Source organism: Arvicanthis niloticus, chromosome 4 (genome assembly GCF_011762505.2).
Source record: "Arvicanthis niloticus isolate mArvNil1 chromosome 4, mArvNil1.pat.X, whole genome shotgun sequence".
NCBI classification, from domain to species: domain Eukaryota; kingdom Metazoa; phylum Chordata; class Mammalia; order Rodentia; family Muridae; genus Arvicanthis; species Arvicanthis niloticus.
Genome location: NC_047661.1, coordinates 69,058,230 through 69,077,776, shown reverse-complemented (window position 1 = coordinate 69,077,776; position 19,547 = coordinate 69,058,230). Strand labels below are relative to the sequence as shown.

Here is a 19,547-nt window from a genome sequence, read left to right as displayed (position 1 = left end):
TGCATCTCCACCCCCTTTCTATCCAGCAGCCAGAATATAAAATGCAATTAATGCCTCAGGCATGAGCCTGGACCACAAAGGGCTGCCCTGCTGAGGAGCCACCCATCTGCTCCTTGGCTCAAGAGGAGGTAGAAAAGACCTGGAACAGGTTGCTGCTTTTAAGGGCCGTCTGACCTGGCTGAGGTCTTGGTTGAGTAGATGACACTTGACTCCTCAGAGCAGGCTTGCCTCCCGTGCTGCCTGGCAAAAGCTGCATTGAGGGTACTCCTGATGGCCTCCAGCTCCCAACACTGTCACATACTGTTCTTGGGTCCCCCTTGTTATCAGAGCTCCCTGCACAGACACCCTGTGATCCCTGTGCTGGTTGCAGAACCCTACAGTATATACAACAGCCAATCAGCAAACACTGGGAATGCTGGCTCTCATTTGGGTGTAAGATTTACGAGTCTCAGACCCAGAGGGAAAAGAGGTTCTGATGCCTGTGCCCCTATAGGGTGAGTGGTGGGTGTGTATGTGTATGAAATGCCCTAATCTCATTTCACCTGTCATTTCTCTAGGACAGTGGTTCTCAACCTATGGGTCGAGACCCCTTTGGGGATAGCATATCAGATATCCTGCATATCAGATATTTACATAACAGTAGCAAAATTATAGTTATGAGGTTGCGATGAAATAATTTGTGGTTAGGGGTCACCTCAAATGAGCAACTGTATTCAGGGGTTGCAGCACTAGGAGGATGTGGAAGCCACAGTGACCAGAAGGCAGCAGAGCAGCAGAAGAGAGCCCCCTGCAGTTGGAATTTTGGAGGAGCAGGTCTGAAGATAGCTCCTCTCTCCTCAGCTCTGCTCTCCCAGGGAAAGGGTAACCTGGTGGGGGAGTCAAGTACCTCCTCACAGGGCATGGTCCCTCCTGAATGGACAAACCACAGATCCCATGCTGGACCACCAGGGCACTCTGGTGAAGTACACACTCTGGTGTGTAACCAGGTGGTGGTCATCTTGTTCCTTTGGGTTCTGGTTCCTTATCTGTGTTCATAATCAGAGCTGCCATTTTTGAAACCTTTACAGCTCACAAAGCAGGTTTACAGTTCCTGTCTTATCTGACCACGCAAGCTTCAGATGATGGGAATTGTTTTTATATCCCAGTTGAAGGAACTGAAGGAATTGGGTGAGGGGCCCAAGCCCTCCCAGCTCTGACACCACACACAACATGAAGCCTGTTTGATACAGAACATGCAGTGCAGGGGCACGTGCTTAATCTAGGGAGGAGCAAAGAGCAGAGGTAGCAGTGGGGAGTCGGGGTGAAGCAGGAAGGGAAAAGAGCAAGTGTGGCATCATGATTCCGTCTTTCCCTTGGCAGTGCTGCTAACAGGACGCTAAGGGAGTGAGGACCAACACAAAGCACACATGACTGTCGCTGGAATCTGGGCTGGTCTCATGGGAGGAAAACACAGAGACTAGATGGATGGATAGCAGGGTCTGCCTCCTCCTCTGGTGTCATGCATGTTCTTTACAATGGTTCTGTACACTCTTTTTTCACACAGACTTCACTCTTCAGTGATATATGGTTTTATTTCCCAGCCCAATGCAGGAGAGTGTTTCTCTCCTCTCTCTCTCTCTCTCTCTCTCTCCCTCCCTCCCTCCCTCTCTCAGGTGAATCTGTGGGTGCCAGTTCATAGGTACAAGCATATGAAAGCCCAGAGGATATGGAGTCTCTTTCTTTATCATTCTCTGCCTTATTCCTTTGAAACAGGCTCTCTTTCTCACTGAACTAGAAACTGCTGTCTTGGCCAAACTCACTGGCCATCAAACTTCATTTTTTTTCTGCCTACCAATGCTGAAGGCACACACAGCTCCTCCTGGCTCTCAGTGTGGATGTCAGGCATGCAAACTCAGATGACCCAAGTCATCTGTCTCCCAGCAAATGTTCCGAGCCTACCAAGCCATTTCTTTCACCTCATCAATGAGAGACTGTGGGTAGCCCTGCAGGAAGATGAACTCAAAACCTAGGTTAACCTGATATTGCTGGGGGAGCATCAGCCATAGTGTGTCCTGTTGGTGAGAGGTGAGATGGGAAACATTGCTTGAGGCACCTTACTGAGCCTCTGCTGAGGCTCACAGAGTCAGTCCTAGCTGGCTCCTTCTTCCTAGTCGTAGCTGACTTGTCTAAAGGCAGCCGTGTAACTAAAACTGGCCAATCAAATCACCTCTCTCGGGAATTTAGAATTAAGAACAAAAGAAAGTCAACTACACCCCAAGGTGACCTGGGCTGGTGTGGGGCCTAGGGTAGGGGAGCGAGCAGCTGAGCAGGAGAGAGGAGGTAGAGTGGAAGTGTCTCCTGACACCCCTTATCTCCTAGGAGTACGTGGCTCCTAAATATTGGGAGTACTTCCAGTAGGTTTTGATACTGGAACTCTAGTGTATTAACCAATATGCCCAAGACTCCAGGGGTCCATTCATCCACTCCCACACTGTGCTCCGGGAAACCCCACACTCCACCTGAATGCTCCTTCCAATGGCACATGTGTCTGTGGGTGTCTCCCCATCTGTGACTGAGGTTCTCACAGGCAGAGGAGGGTCTTTCTTTGCCTTGATCCCTCTATTGAATGAAGAGCCTGCATATGACCCAGAAACCAGTCATTTCTGCTTGTAGGCTCTTTTCAAAGGGGGCCTAATTGGCCTGAGGGAGTTTCCTCTGCTTTCCCAGGGAATAAGGTTCTGTTACAATTGACATCTGCTGGAATGTTCTGCCAGCCCAGCGCTGGGCTATGCATTTGCTATATAATTTCTATCAGAAGTACTAGGGGGCAGGGAGCCCTCCTGGTCAGACTGCCCACACTCAGTTCTGCCCACAGTGCTGATTTTCAAGAGGAGAGTCTGTTTATGATGTTTATGGCAGTAAAGGTAAGAAACAATGAATGATGATGCCATATTGGACCTTAAGACCTTAGGCTCTCAGAAACTCCATGTTCACTGTCAGCTGTCTGCCTACTATGACACACACACACACACACACACACACACACACACACAAACACACCACTACCACCATCTATTTGAGGTTGGGAAAACCTGGCTGTAAGGATTAGAAGACACAGAGAAGTGAGTTTCCTAGTATACCAACACATTGCAAGAGCCGTGTCAAAAATAACCCAAGTCATCTGCATGGCCCTTGTTCCATTTGACCCTCAAAAGGTACTTCCTTGTGTGACTTATGCTCGTCTTTAAAAGCCCCTTGATGCACAGCTAATAACACACCAATAAGGACTGGTTAACTAATTAGTTATGAGAACAATATGAGCTGTTTAACTTAAGAAACAAATGCCGAGTGTTAAAAGACAGGACACACTGGTAGATTACAAATGTTAGAAAAAAAAAATGCAAACCTAGACATTTAACCAAAGAGGGCTGCCTTTGTCTTCCTGATCCTGCACTGTGCTCTGTGAATGTGGGCCAGGTCTGCCCTGGTTGCCACTCACCTTGGAAAGGTCCACCAGGGTGTTGGCTTGGTCACTCAGCTTCCTTTGTTCCATCTTGACACCCCTCAGTCTGTGGGGAAGAGTTGGAACAGGCAGTTCAAGTTCACACTAAGCATCATCCCTTCATAGCACCTGAGCTTGGAAGTTAGCATTGGGGCCATGAACATGGGGGTAGCTGGCAGAATTAGACTTGGGTTCTCTCTCCTCCAATGTCTGCTTCCTGACTGTCCAGGCTCCTCAAACCTTTGAGTTTATTTATTTGTTTATGTATTTATTTGGGGTTGGGCAGGGTCTCATCAGACCTCAACCTGAATCTGTAGTCCAGGATGGCTTTCAACTCATAGGGATGCCCTTGGTTCAGCCTCTTGAGTTTGAGGATTACAATCATGAACCACCATACCCACTCTGTACTATACTTGAAAAATAGTATTCCTCTATCACAAAAGGAACTAGTGATAGTACATATGTGTGCACACGCACATGTATGAAGACATGTGGCTCTGTATGCATGTGTTTGTTTCTATGAATATGTATTTGTGTCTATGCATGTGTATATGTGTCTGTATATATGTATGTCTGTGTCTTTAAATATGGATTTCTGTGTACATCTGTGTGTTTGTCTATGCATCTCTGTGTGTGTGTGTGAGAGAGAGAGTGTGTCTGTGTGTGCATGAGTCTATGTCTCTCTGTGTGTCGTGTGTCCATATGTGTTCATGCCTGTGTGTCTCTGTGTGTATGTGTCCATGTGTGTTGTGCATATGTATGTATGTGTCTCTGTGTATGCATCCATGTGTGTCTCTGCCTCTGTATATGTGTCCATGTGTAGTACATATGTGTGTATGTGTCTCTTTGTGTGTGTCCATGAATATGTGTGTGTATGTGTATGGGGTGGCACAAATGCCTTTAGGTCCTTGCTCTGATCTCTACCTCCCACAGCAGCCTGCCCACTGCCTCACAGTGAGTCAAAGGCTAGCGTGGACTGCGTGCTTTTTGAGTAGAGCAGAGTGGATTTTTCATGTGTCTTCCTGGTTTGAAATGCCTCAGTGGAGCTGTGGTATCCTGCATTCAGTTTGGCCAAACAGTACACTGCTCTGGTCCTCTGATACTCACTGATGGATAGCTTGGAGGAACTTCCTCTGGTGTTTCCTGACTTTGGCGTGGTCAATCTTCTTTAGCAGCTTTGTGTGTTTATAGATTAGCCATGTTTCCCGGAGGACATTGGCGGCGGCGTTCTTGATCTAAGGAAAAGGTAACAAGTTGCTGTCAGGTTAATTTCTAGGTTAACACAATATGTTTTTTTCTTATATGTGTGGCTGCCATCTACCTCCTGAGAAAATGGCTCTTCAGAGATATACTTTTTTAATCAAGATCATGAAACTCTTAGAAAAGATGATTAAAACACATCTTTTATTAATCTTGTATCTGAGGCCTAGACTGGAGCTTAGAGCCGAGAGGCATTTCTCCTCCTTCTTAATGGTTTCATCGCTGCCTCTCAGCTGCCGTTGCTGATGCTATATTTAGATGGGCTGCTTAGCAAGCCCTTAAAGTCTGGGGTGCAGTTTGGATCAATAAATATATGCCAGGAATGCCCTCACAATCAGGGTACCACACTTCACTTGAGAGTAACAGGCTCCCTACCAAATGGAAATTTTAAAAGGTGTCCTCGAGAAAACATCTTTCTTATAAACTGCAGTGATAGGTACCAACAAGGCCACTGTTCTTTCCTAACTGACCAAAAATTATGCATTGTGACTTCACATGTAAATATAATTGGCACAAAACTGAAATCATCTCAGTGGTGTCTGAGAATCAGGGAAGATGTTTGGGTGTGACAGCACAGCTGCCTCCTTCCTGGGGCTGGCTTCCCCACGCGGTTTCCCACACGGTTCCATATACAACTCTGTCATCTGTTGACATGGAAACCACTGATATCATCCAGCTCATGACTGAGCTGAGACATCAATGGCATCCAGATGGCAGGGGACAAAGTTTTAATCCAAACACAGACATCTTCAGCAGTTACTAGCAAGAACAAGAGAAAACACTCCGTATCAAGCACAAGCTAAACATATTTTTGATTAATGATCTCCATTTCTGTCAGCAATGCACACTGGCACAGGACCACAGGCCCAGGGCATAGAAGTGAGGAGACCGGCCTAGAAGAGAGCAGATGACTTACCAAATAGGATTTTCAATAAAATCAGAGAGTACAGACCGGGTTCTGAGACTGACACCAACAGATGGGGCATTGCTAACATGCTGAGACATGTGGAAAGGCCTAGGAAACATTGCTTTGCAGGCTGATAACTTGTATGTGTTTCAAAAATCTATTACTAAAGCTGGGCTGTAGTCTTCATTGGCGTTGATGCAATGTTTTTAAAAGAACATCTAAGTCTTTTCAGAAATGTCTAAATGACATAAATATTACTTTTTTGTTGTTGTTCAGGAAAAATCTACTGTGAAATGGTTTTAAATGGTTACATTGGCCACTCTGCCACTTTCTTGTTTGACAGGGAGCAGGTGGTAGTAAGATGAGGCTGGAGGTGGCCAGTGTCTGGATACCAAGGCAGGGCAAGCAGATGATGGGCTCTGGGCCTTGGCTCTGGTTGGCTAAATAGGTTGTGGGGGAGGGAGGGCTTTCTCGCAGCAGAGAAGATACTGCTGTTGTCCCTTGGAGGGTGGACAATTTGATATAGGATCTCTTCAGTTTCTGTGGATGCTCGGCCTCCAAGGAAAGCTTTAAAGGTAAGTAGAAGGGGAAAAGGTCTGTCCAAGTTGTCAGAAGAATGGGCAGGACCCTAGTTACACAGTTTTTTCTTAGGAATGTGGGAAATGTCACAGAATAGCAAAACTGACAAACCTTTGACAATGGTTTCTATGTCTTACTACCAAACATTTGAAATGAGAAAGCCTATAGGTTGTGAGCACCATTAAGCAGTTGAAAAGCAAATGCTTCATTATCTATAAGATGAAGGGAAGACATTTTAGGCTAACACACACACCCTCATGCATGCACACATATGCAAACACACACATAATCACATGTATGCACATACACATTATACACATGCTTGGGCACAAACATGCACACACACATACATGCTCTCACATACATGCTCAGACACACACACATGCACACACTCAGGTACACATACACATACATACATGCTCAGGCCTGCACACCTGTGCATGCACACACATGTACCCCCCACACATACACACAAATGCATACATGGACACACACTCAGGCACACACAAGTACACACATGCACGTGTGCATGCTCAGGTACACACATACAGGCACACACATGCTTGGGTACACATATTCACATGTACATGCTTGGGCACACACACAGAGACACATACATTTATGAGGCACTGTTGATGTGTGGAGGGAACAGCTGGCTTTGGCAAAGCTCCCCCATTCAGGTCTGGCTGACATCCTCACAAACCTACTGTCACGTAGGGCTAACACCACCTTGATCTTACATAGCCTCAGCCCAATCAGCTTGCCAATGGCAAGCATCCAGTGTGGATCTGAGCACCATATAAATTTTAAAGTATCAGACAGATACCAGTTATTATTATCCCCACTTAAAATAGAAGGAAACAGTTTCAGAGATGGGATGAAAGGCCAGACTCATACAGAGAGCTAATGGCTAAGTCGAAGCAAGAGTCAGGTCCAAGAGGTGCAAACAATTCCCATATGGTCTGAAGGAAGACAGGTCTGGATTGCATCTGAATTCAAACAGAACCATTTCCTCTTTCCCAGGATCAAGGAATTGAGAAGGACATTGGTTTGTTTTTTGTCTTTCTTTCTTTTCTTTTCTTTTTTTTTTTTTTAAGGCATCTGGCCCTCATTCAGCAACATGACAGAACACAGACTTCAAGTCTTGCCTTCAACTCCAGCCTAAATGAAAGACCCTGAAGTCATGGTTTGGCTGGGCAGCAGAGAGGGCTCACATCATCTTTATGGGTTTGAGAGGGAGGCGCCCTGAGCACTCGGAAAAGTAATGGTAAATGTGAGCCCTCGCACCGACGGAAATTAATTGCTAGCAAACAGCCCGGCACAAAGCTAAGTAGATCGATATCTGCAACAGGAAAAGCAATAGACTTTTAACCACACTTGGCTCTCCTGAGTCTCCCTCGCCTCACCTGGCACCCGGCTCTGAGCATGGTTGAGAAGACAGCACCATTTCAGCCCCTCTTGGGGCCTGCTCAGTCTCCACAGTGTGAGACACCCTTCCCTGATGAAGGCTTAGGTACTTTCTGAACTCTCCTCATGAACAAAGGTACCATACCCAAAAGATGTTCCCAGGATGCAGGGTTGGGGGTGGGGGGAGCAGGGCTTGAGAGGGAAGCAGTGAACTGGCAAGGACTCTGTTTAAGGTTGGTTCTGATTGGTTGGGTTGAGGGGCCACTGAAGATGGCTGGGTGGGATCTTTTATGTGTGAATGGTTAGCTCTCCAGATTCCAGACACATAAGCACACAGGCTGATTGTGTTCACGGAGTCTGTAGACTCTCTAACCCACATGTTGCTCTTTTCACCCTGATTACGTTCTGTATACCACATACCATATACTATATACTATGGGACTGATTTGTTTTGAGACAGAGTCTTACTATACAATCATGGAAGTCCTGGAACTTGCTTGCTATGTAGACCAGGTTGGCCTCAGACTCACAAAGATCCACCTGCCTCTGCCTTCTGAGTGCTGGGATTAAACAGTGTACTACCATTCCTGGCTAGGAAGGACAGACTCTGCACATTAGTGGGACTGGGGAAGAAATAGTTCCGATGAAAATCTCCCAAATAACTGTGAGTTAACTTTTGTGCCAGGCTTTGCAGAGCACTAACGTCTGCATTATTTCACATATTAACCTCCAGATAAACGTGGTGAGTGGGTGGGTTATTTGCTCTACCACAGATCTATTGCTGAACTCTCGGAGACTCATTTTCTCTATCCATTTGAAGGACAGTCAACAAATATTAACTAGTACATATGGTGAGCCAGACACTGTTCTAGAAAGGGAGAAGATAAAGGTCAACAAATCAATAACGTTCTTTTAAAAAAAAAAGTTAGGCCTCACTCTGTAGCCTAGACCAACCTTGAACTCACTATTAGCCCAGACTGACTTCAAACTCAAAATCCTTTTGCTACAACTTCTTGGGATTACAATGCATGCTACTACTCCTGGTAAACCAATAGCATTCCTGCTGTCATGGAATTTATAATCTTTGGGTACAGAAGTATGCAGTTAAAAAAAAACCCACAGTACCATATTCTAAGTGCTTCATAGAGAATTAAAGCAGGCTGAGGGCTACGTGTCGTTCATCTTGGAGCTGGGCTTCTGTGTTGATTAGATGAGAACACAGGTAGCGTGCCCAGCATGAAGCCTGCCAGTGGTATGTTTCAATGGAGTTACTTTGGTGTTGTAATGAAAAAAAAAAACCATGGTTTTTTCATTACATTTACTGGTTTATTATGGGATGGAATATGCATCCCAGTATATGGGTGTAGGACAACTTTCAAGAGTCAATTCTTCCCTTCTACCATGTGGACCCCGGGGATCAAACCTAGGTCAACAGGCTTGGTGGGAAGAGCCTTTTCCCACTGAGCCATCTCGTAGACCTACTGTCACGTTATTGATATCACTTTTCCTATACATGTCAGCTTCTCCTCATGGTCCTAGCCCCCGAGAGATGAAAATATGCAAGAGGGCACATGTCTGTTCCCTGCGTTCCTGATCACAGCATTCCATGTTACAAGCTGCTCTGGCCACCTCTCTGTCAAGGGAGCACTGTCCTTCTTGGTTGGAGAGGGCAAAGGGAGAATCCAGAGCAGCCTGGCAGCCATGAGTTACCATCTCCATAGTCAGTTGGTGGCCTCTGACTAGCAGAGGTGAGGAACATCATGGTGGGAGACTGTGAGCCAGCCTGTCTCCAGAGCTTAATGAGAGATGTCTATTATAAACAGCATTGCTCCCTTCCCTCCTGCCAGCCCACTCTTTCCTCATTTTCCTACAGTGACAACTCTCTGAGGCTCTCTCTTTACCCTGCTTTGTCTCGTCTCCTTCCTTTCTCCATCATAATCCATGGTCTCTGCCTCACCCGGAAGGGGCTTCATCAACATTTTTGGCAGAACTTTGGAATGACGGGAGAAGCAGAGAGGAGATGTATTCTGTGGTTCAGTGTTGGAGTTTGAGCTCTACCCATAGCAACTTGGTGATGAATGGCAGGTTACTCGCAGTCCTGTTAATGTGACACTGGGCTATTGGAGTCTCGCAGGCCTGGGACCTTAACCACCTTGCAAAGCTCAAGGAACTAGCCATGTTGGGTATCGGCTGGAGCGCTACTGCTTCCTGTGGGTGAGTTGGGTTCTCGGCAGGCACCAACTAGCTACATATGTTGGGGATCCACCCCCTCCCCCTCTTGGAGTATTCACATCTGGTTTTGATCACCTCATTCACCGAATCTTTCCTGTTCCAACATCCTGCGTTTCTACTGTGTTTGGGAAAGAGACACCATGCCCAGTCTCTCTGTGTCACAGCCTTTATGGAAATGTCACTTAAAATCTTCTTCTGGGAGAATTAGCATTTCTAGTAACGGCATTCTTGATTACCTATTGAAACGCTTCTTCTGGGGACCTACTCATAAGCCATGCCAGCCATGGGTCATCCACCTAGAGGTCCTTAGCCAGCCTTCCATGTCTGCATAACAGCAGCTGCCATTTTGTTCCCCTATAAAACACCCCTGCTAAGAGTAAGTCTTTGAATAAACCTGCTGGAAACATTTTCCCCCAAGCCTTTGACATTTTCTCAGAGTTCAGGTTTTATTTAAGACTGTTCTGTAGGTTCTAGGGCTGCCTGAGTTTTTTTGAGTGTGTTAGCGACATGTTCAGGATGAAATCAGGTCTAAGGGGATGAAAGGTGAAGCAAAGTGCAGATGACTGGGAGGACCAGGAGTGGATGCAGGATAATTAAGTCTTATAGCAAGAAAAACCAGGAAAAGAGTGCTTTATGGATGGGGCAAGGGGAGCCTTGGAGGGATCATCATGTGTAAACAGCTAAGATAAGTGAGAGGTGGGTACAGACCCTGAGCACTGTAAGGTTCGGACCAGCCTGAACTGGCACTATCTTTGGGCCTGGACAGTGGAGGGACAGAGACATGTTAAGCAGCCCTGGAGAGTCAGGAGCCAGAAGTAGTTCAGGGCTACTGGGTTTGGCTTTATGCATTGATTTCACAGGAAATGTAGTTTGGTGAGATTATGGGTCAAGGAACCCTTCTGCAAGGAGAGGGAGGCCACCCCAAGCCAGCAACACACACTTATCAAATTGATTGGAGAGCCTACCACAGGTCTGAGTGGGGAGTCGGTGGGATACATGGGTCACCTCCCGACCATGCACAGCGTTCCTATGTGTCACCTCCTTAGACTTTATTGAGTAGTCCAGGGCTGTCAATAATTTATAATTATAGATTAACAGTGGCAGTGACTGTGGAGTCAGTGTGGGAAGCTATGATCCCACAAAGTACAGAAGTGACATTGTCCCTAAGGTTGACCAGTTAGTTATTCAGGTAAAAGGAGACATGCCATGGGAGTTTGGAAAAGTCAGAAGTGAGTCCATCTTTCATGCTACCAGGCTGTCTCTGTCCTCCACGAGTAAACACTTGCCAACAGCTGTGTGCTACCTGGAAGGGCTGGGCGGAAGCTAGAAGGCCAGATGAATTAACATCAGAATGGCTCCCGTTTGTATGATTCACAGGCTGCAATTCATATTTTCTTTCTGCTTAGATATTCAAGGGATTAATAGTGCATATACTTGCAAAGAGTTGCTTTTATCAGGAAGTCACTAATCGTCCACTACCGAATGACAACAGACCATGGGAACTCCTTCCATGCTGGACCTTGCTCTGAGAATTCACTGAGTCTTGGGAACAGACTTGAGCATTACATCTCTTTGACCCGTGAGTCACTCTAAGGTGGATACACAGGCTGTTTGGAAAGGGCAAAGGTCAGGTCAGGGACCCTGTAGGCTTCCCTAGTAGTCAGAGGTCAAGGCCAGCTTCAGTTGAGACAAGGCTGTGGAGGAGAACCTTTGTGACGTATCTGTAAAGCCAGCTTTCAACCTCCCTCTGTGAGAATCATCCCTTTTGTGTTTTACTTCTCTGGGAAAAGATATAAAATATTACAGGGACATTTCAGCAGATTTGAGTGTTCTGAGAAAAGTGAGATGTTATTGAATTAAGAAGGCACCTCGCACTCACGGACGAGCAATAAATATCTGCGAATTTGATTTCCAGTCCTATTCCTCCAAAAGGAAGTGGCCTTGAAGAGGATTTTAGTGAATTATTTTTGAAAGATGGAAATTAGCAACCACAACCACATCCCCCTCTACAATTATAGTGCAGGAAAAAAAATGTGCCTGTTTTCCTGGCCCATGAGAGAGCCGGCTTTCCCCGGCTTTATTTTCCTCTAGTGTCTGATTTACTGGGTAAAAAAGAGATAGGACAAAGCAATAGAATGAAAATACCAAGGATACTCTTGGCTTTAAAAAGACACCCGAGCAAACAGGGAATGTTAATATATCTGTTCTTGGCAAACAGCCTCAGAGAAGATCTGGGAGACAAAACCCCTCTCCCCTTGCCCATGGGGTTTCAAAGCAGTGAGCTGAGCTGAGCTGACTCAGGATGACACTTGCATTTTAGGCCACTCATAGCCCCAGCCTTCCCCTCGGTGCTGAGCCTGGCTGTGGCACACTTGGAGGGGATGCTGAGGCTGAGGGTCCTCAGAGCATTTGGTATGATAGTTGCAGGGTGACAGTGTCACATATTGTCATCCTGGAGCTTCATGTTTTCTTTTGTCTGGCTGGTGGCTCAGGGCCACGATGCTCCTTGTGGTCTGTATGCCAATGATGTGTCAAGCTTTGCTTGTACAGGTTCCTTTCTCATATCTGTGGCAGCTCTTTAAAGAAACCCCCCATCAAAGATCCAACAATCAAACACCATAAAGAATTCTGCTGAGGAGCTGAGAGGCCTTGGCAACTGCACACTCTGTGTTGGCTTCCCCGAGGGCCCACCTGCTCCTTCCAGCTCTCTTTTTGTTCTGTCTTCCTGCCTGTCTCTATTTCTAACACATTTTTTTTTATGGCTTTGAAACGTTAATCACAGAAGAATTTCTCTAGTACTCAAATCCCAACTAAGACTGTGGGGTTGCTGGTAGATTCATGTCACCTTGAAGCGTTTCCCTGGGGATCAATGCCTGGGTAGCGCCCAGGGTCCTAGTTCTTCCTCTAGAGAAGAGCAGTCATCCAGGAGTTCACACAAGAGTCCTGCTTGAAAACTGTCCTTAAAGAAACAGCTCCTACATAGTTTGTTGGGCCTGTTGTTGTCCTGGAGACCTTATTCTTTTCTGTTCTAAAGGAGCTTTATTGACGTTTGCTTGGTTTTTTTTTATTTTGTTTTAAGACAGGGGTTGCTAGGTGGCCCAGGCTGGCTTCATACTTGTGGCAGTTCTCCTGCCTTAGCCTTTTATGTTCTGGGATCACTGTGCCTGGCTTAAATGAGCTTCCTTTTCCCTGGCAATTCAGTGGGGGGATCTGAGCAGCAGCTAATCACCCCATCCTGCACTTTCAGTTTATCTTCTTCCTAAGCTGAGTTCATAAGGACGCAAGTGAGAGCCATTATCCAGACAGCCCCAAAAGGGGAAAACGGATGATGACATTTTGATGAGCAACAATGTTTGGGAATGTGGGCTCTACTGGAATAATCTCTTTAAATGACTTTTTAAAGGGATTGGATATAGGTACATCTCCAGTATAATTTTAAGGCTCTCTACTGGCCTTAATGAGAATCATGAAAATATTTGAGCCTAGTCAAAAATATAGCATCACCCTGCGTGACTGACGTGACCCCATCAGGCAGGGAGGTGAGGTGGCTTCTATCACTGTATGCTATTGATATAATTACCAGGAAAATTACTTGGTTGCTCGAAGCATGCAGTGACTTAATGGTGGGCTCACCTGCTTTGTTGGGATTCATGCACTGAGTAGGGGCTGTGTGCCTGAGCTGGGGCGCTCCTAACCTTGTACTCAACGGAGCATTGCTAAGCCACGCCCAGTGTCCGATCTCTTTCTGACCAGCTCCCACTTCGGCTGTGGACCTACATGAGGGCATGGGCATGAGGCGGCTTACCCGTTTGGTGAGCTGAGTGTCCATCATGAAGTTGTGCACGTGCTTCTCTGCTTTGGTGAGTTCGAGCTTTCTGGCAACCACAGCTACCACAAGGGCGGTGCAGCCTGCACCCTGCCAGAGGACGTCAGAGGGCCCCAGGAGAGAAAGCACAGGGTTAGGAGGTAAAACACAAGACTCAGTGTGCCCCAGGCTGAGTGTTGGCATTTCAAGGGAATGGTATAAGACTTGGAGTCTCTGATTGGTCAAGACCTGCCATAAAGCCTGTTAGAACCTGTTTGCACCCTGATAGCCTCGCCTAAGAGGGGGTCTGCAATGCTTCTTGCCTTGTGACACTGGCTGACCTGTGGGAGTTGATTCTTCATAGAGCTGACTGGTTCTCAGTGCTGTGAGGCTAAAATGAACCTTTGGGAATGTAAACCCTTGGGCAATCAGACCCCTTGCCGTGTGACAGGTGACAGAGAGTCCAGCACTTGGAGGCCCTGTCTGCTTTGTCTCACTTGTCCCAAGATCACATCAGCAGGCTTAGGGGGAAAGCCCTTGTGCAGACTGGAGTGTGCAGGCCACACTTGGCAGTTGAGAGAGTCCTGAGAATAGCCAAATGAAGAACCGATGCCTTTTTCCCAAAGATGAATATGGCCTCCCAGAGGGAACGCTTTGATGGGAACTGACTACAGAGCCTGTCCCACGTGTAGGTCTTTCTTCTTGATGCTCAAGACTGTGACTCAGCACAGGGATCAGCTTTCAGAAGGAGCCTCATGTGCATTTTAAAGGGGACAATACTTTTGCCTACAGCCAGGGTTTAAGTGACCCAGTAGAACACTCTCAACCTTTCCAGAATAATGTTCTTAGTCTGCTCAGGTAGCTCCCATCTCTCAACTCCCACAGGAGAACACAGAGAGGAGGAACAAAGCAGCAGGCCTGAGCTGTGCCACAGAAGAGCAGGACTGTGCTTCCTGCACAGCCCTTTAGCTACCCACCTGACTGTCAGAGCAAGGAGCAGGGACAGGAAAGCAGTATGTCCCCATGTTTAGAAACACTCTCCTCAGTGATGCTTGGTGGCCTGAGAGTCCTGGGAGAGGGAGACGGAATCCCTTCATCTGGTTCTCTAGTGGCCCGTGGAAGCCATTCCTGGCTTCTCCTCACAAACCACTGCTCTCTCTCTCTGAACATGGTGCCATCCTGACCATCATCTATAGAGAGGTGGAGGACTTAAAAATTCCAGCAGTGAGCCCCCATGCCACAAAGCAAAGCATGGAGCCTAGATTATCAGTTTAAGATGCTGAGATGAAGGAGTCTACCAGCAACACTTTTGGCTTCATAAGTTTTATACTATGTGTGAGAAATGAGGAGAGCATTTCTCAGAAATGCTACAATCTACAGCCAACTTGGGACAAATGTATTTCACACCTGCCCCTCTTCCCTCTGATGACAGCCATCCTGTGCAAGATGCTGGTGTGGAAAGTGGCAATGCCTTCCCCTAGCTTTCCACATGGATCCATAAACACAGCGAAATGACGCTGTGCCCATTCGGCTACCTAATCCAAGCACAGAGCCCAGTCTGCGAACTTCTCTTTTCTGGCCTCATTTTCTCTGTCCATTTGGGGACAGCTGCATTTTCTTGGCATCTGGGACTTGCTGGAGACTTGGCGCCCAGTTTTTAGAGGATATGGGCAATTGGACAGCTCAGTCTATAGCTGTAATCAATTTAGCCAGTCTGTCAAAAGCAAAAATAGCTTAAAAGAAACGGTCCTGGAGGGAAGATACCCTCCCCCAGCAAAGCCAGCACCATCCATCTCCTTTGTATGGAACATCCAAAAAGAAGGATGTGTCCCAGCATTAAAAATGGAACATCAGAGCGAGAGGGTTCTCCCCAGGCTCTCCTGGGTCCAGAAATAATTCCACTTAAATCACCCCGGAAAGCCGGGGTGTGACATCTGAAGAGCGACCCCCCCTTTTGCTACATGGATCTTGGGAACATCATCAAAACAATTGGTCATGCCCCAGTTGCTGGGGTCTAGACTGGAGCCCTGAAGCTCCAGCACTGGCCCACAGACTAGCTGGCTGACTATATGACTACAGATAATGGGAAGGGCAATGCTTAACAAGGAAATACCCATCTGACATGAGAAAGATATTGGGGGTGGGGGGACAGTATAGAGGCACGAAAGTAGACTAAATCCTAGATCCTGATTTCTATTTAACCTAAAAATGCAAACATTCCCCCATAGATATTCCTCTGAGAATGCTACTTTCTTCACACTGAGAATTCCCACTTTCGCAGATATGCACAATCTTACTGAGAAATTTATTAAATTTAATTTTATTAAATAATTAAAATATTAATTATCTCTCTGTGTGTATATATACAGGTGTGAACATGTCAGAGGTCAGAGAACAACAGAGAAGAAGCCAGTTCTTTCCTTGTACCTCTGGGTCCTGAGGATTGAACTCAGGGTATCAAGCTTGGCAGTATGCCTTTACCCGATGTGCCATCTTGCCAGCCTGCACTCTTTGCTTTCTTTTAGATAATTCCTTGACTGGATATAATTAAGGAGATCACAGGTGGTGATGCCAGAGCTATTAATGTGTATTAAGAGGCAACTTTGTGAATGTGGTATCAAACATCAACAATCCCCAGAAAACGGTGTGAGGAGCACTACACCGCAGGCTGCTGGTTCTCTCCAGGATGACTGGGAGAAGCGAAGGGAGGGGGAAGAGATAGAGAATGAGATAGAAAACAATTTGGCCATATCAGTCAACACTAATCAGAAAACAGAAGAAAGAGAAAGCTAGGGATAAGAAAAAAAAACCCAACAAACAACCACCCAATCATTGGGAGCGAGAAGGAAGAATGAAGAGCTAGGGTCAGAGGGGAACGCTCAGTGTGAGGTCTTTAGAGAATACCCAGGAAGTGCCATGAGGCCCTCTTCCCAATGGCCAGCCTGTCTATCGCTATGGGTTTGATGTTCACCACTCTGTGTTCCCTTGGAAATGTTTTGCTTCCAAGAGTGACCCCAGGGTTGTATGAGCCACCTAGGTGTGTTTGTGAGACTCAGCCACTGTGCAGCTTGCTCTAATAGGTGGACTCTCAGGAACATGGGAGTTCATGCTGTCCTGGAAGCTCAGTAGTGGTGGCTGGTGGACAAGGGGGGACAGAGGGGCACTGGGGAGAGGGTGGGATGGGGTAGGAAAGATGGCAGCTGCTGTAGTGACTTCTGTGGGGTCTGAACGGGAAGCACATCTGTGACTCAGCCTCTTGCCTTCAGATGCTAAGACCTGACTCCCTTGACATTGATGGGAATCTTTGGTTCATTCCACCCAAGTCCTCTTCCAACAGATGGGGGCAGGACCTGCCTCCAACAAGGTCAGACTGCTCAAGGTACACAGGCAAGCAGGGGATACAGACTGACCAGAGAAGGGGTGTCTAGAGGGGTGAACATGTCTAAGTCAGCAGCAGATTTGGGCCCAAATCTGGACCCCAACTGCTCCACACCAGGCCTCCCACTTCCCGTTTCCAAGAAAGATATCCAGCTGGAAAACCTTAGATGTTGGAAAAACAAATGTCCCAAGGAGGGAAAGTATGAGGTGTTCTTAACTAAGGAGGCATAAAAGGAGATAGAACATAAATGAACGTGACACACGGACGAGGGCAGCCAGGAACATCTACGGCCGACTCAGGGCTGCAATAGATTCCGTGGGACAGCCAAAATACCATCAGCAGCTTTGAAACCAAGGCATCTGAACTGCATGGAGCAGGACACTAAGCAGATGTCTTCCTGAGCCATCTGCACTGGCCCCAATGTCTCTCGGTTTGTGTCGCCTCTTCTTCATCAGCTCAAGAGGCATCTCTCGAGATATTGCTCGGGAAAGCTCACTGTCCCACTGGACTGTCTGCAAATGGCATCAGGGTAGCAGAGGACATCCAGATCTGGGACACGGAGCCACTGACATCAAGTCACCACCAGAAAGTATCTGAGTGTCCCAAGGCTCTCCCAGATACCCACAGAAGCTAAGCCAAAATCTTGGTTTTCTTTCTGGGTGGTGAATAGTAACTACATTGTGAAGTATCCTGGAAAATTCCTCATGGGAAGGTGCTGGAGCTCAAGGTAGATTTGTGTTAATAAGTGAACTCTCAAGTGCTCCAGGCCTAAGCCAACAGTGTCAAGTTGTCCAGACAGCTATATGCCCTGCCTAATGGTGGGTAATTATGCAGTTGCTGGATTGCCAAAGGAAAACAATGATTAAGGGCATTTGCAGCAGGCACACAAAATCCTTCCCTTTCCTTTCCTGTGCAGCCCTTGCCTTGGCCTCAGTGGTGTCCATGGTAACCAAACAGGAAGCCCTACCTTTAGTCAAGGCCCTTGGAATAATAATCAGGAGATATACATCATGTTGGGGGAGGTGGTGGCCTTAGCAATGTGAGCCCCTAGAAGGGAATGACTCAGCTGGAGAGTCGTGTTGAATAGCAAAAGAAAGAAAGAAAGAGAGAGAGAGAAAAAGCCACCAGGCTTCCAGAGTGAGTGGCATTTAATATGGGTGAAGACATGGACAATGAACAAAGGGACCGTCCCAGGCTGGAGCCTTTGTGGGGAAAAGCTTGTATTCCTGGAGCCAGGCTTTACGAAAGCGCTCCCAGGAAAAGCCGGTGCTGGAATTTTAATACAGGAGGGCAGTGCGGGGGTCCCTCATACAGGAGGGCAGTGCGGGGTCCCTCATACAGGAGGGCAGTGTGGGGTCCCTCGCCTGCTGGCTCCTCCCACTTGACTCTCACCACAAGGGCCTCCTGTCCTTTTACCATGCTTTAGAGCCAAAGCCAGGAGATGCGAAACCAGGGAGCCAGGGAAACAGTGGGCCCAGGCAGCTTCTTGGATGGGGCACAGCTCCATGCTGAGAGGGAGAATGGCTGGTATTTAAAAATAGCAGAGGCTCTTGCACCCCTTGGCAGCGAGGCTCCTAGTACCCTGCCTGATAACTAGGGTGTGGCCAGAGCTCACTCCAGGAGTCTCAGAAGGAAAGCTACAGCCTTCAGGTGGCATTTAACTCCTTTCTGGTAGGAAGACGCTGCCTGGTTTCCTGGTGACTGTTGGAGTTGTGCCAGACTCCTACTGAAGGATGGGAGGTGTTTGTTCTAAAGCCTTACACTTACCATGATTTATCCCAGCCTGGCACTATGCCTCTGTCACTACCGGCTGTTTCGAGGCTGCTTGCTCACATGGGCCTGCCCTGCTTGGGAGTTGGAAAGAACAGGAGGCTGTGGCCAGCCAGCCTTCTCCCTGGGGTCTCCTCTGCTCCTAGTAGCCAACTGGCTCCTGTCTCCCTTCCCTTGATGGAGGTCGGCTAGAACCTTTCCTTCTGCAGACACAGGCCACTGCATCACAGGAAGGCTGTGCTGCCTCTGGGGAGCAGTAAGAACGGAGCCCTGAAGGGAGGAGGGGGTTCACAGGAACTGGGAGGGGTGCAAGACAGGGCTGAGAGGTCTGAGGGTCAACCCACAGAGACTTAGAACTAGGACTCAGATATCTCATCTGCACCATCACTCCTATCCGTTCCGCCACCTGGGTTATCAGCTTCAATGACCCCCACCCCCAGCAGAGCTGTGTGCCCCTCTCTTCAGGATTTTCTTTTCTCTTCTAAGAAGAGGGTCTCCCTGGGCTGAAAGAAGGAAGTCTGGCATCGATTCTAAGACTCTACATAGGACATCATAATGAACACTCCCTATCCCATCCCTAAAGTATCTCCCAATCCCGACTGCTTCAAACGTGGAGCTAGCTTGAATACAGCTCTCAGTTTACCCAAAATGTTCACATCAGTTATTTCTTGGGGCCCACAAGCCAGTGAGGAAGCCATTCAGGTGTCTAGCTACACTTTACCCAAGA

The 19,547-nt window shown here is 47.3% G+C and overlaps 1 protein-coding gene across 1 annotated transcript in view; it reads right to left on the bottom strand.

Annotated features, from left to right (window-relative positions):
- The window catches only part of Kcnn3 (potassium calcium-activated channel subfamily N member 3), a 152,438-nt gene that overhangs the window by 10,331 nt on the left and 122,560 nt on the right, over window positions 1-19,547 (bottom strand). Inside the window, exons 5-7 of the mRNA XM_034500367.2 lie at window positions 13,672-13,782; window positions 4,589-4,716; window positions 3,479-3,548 (exon numbers count right to left, since the gene is read on the bottom strand). Of these exons, the coding sequence (XP_034356258.1) occupies window positions 3,479-3,548; window positions 4,589-4,716; window positions 13,672-13,782 (309 nt within the window). The remainder of the gene's footprint in view (window positions 1-3,478; window positions 3,549-4,588; window positions 4,717-13,671; window positions 13,783-19,547) is intronic.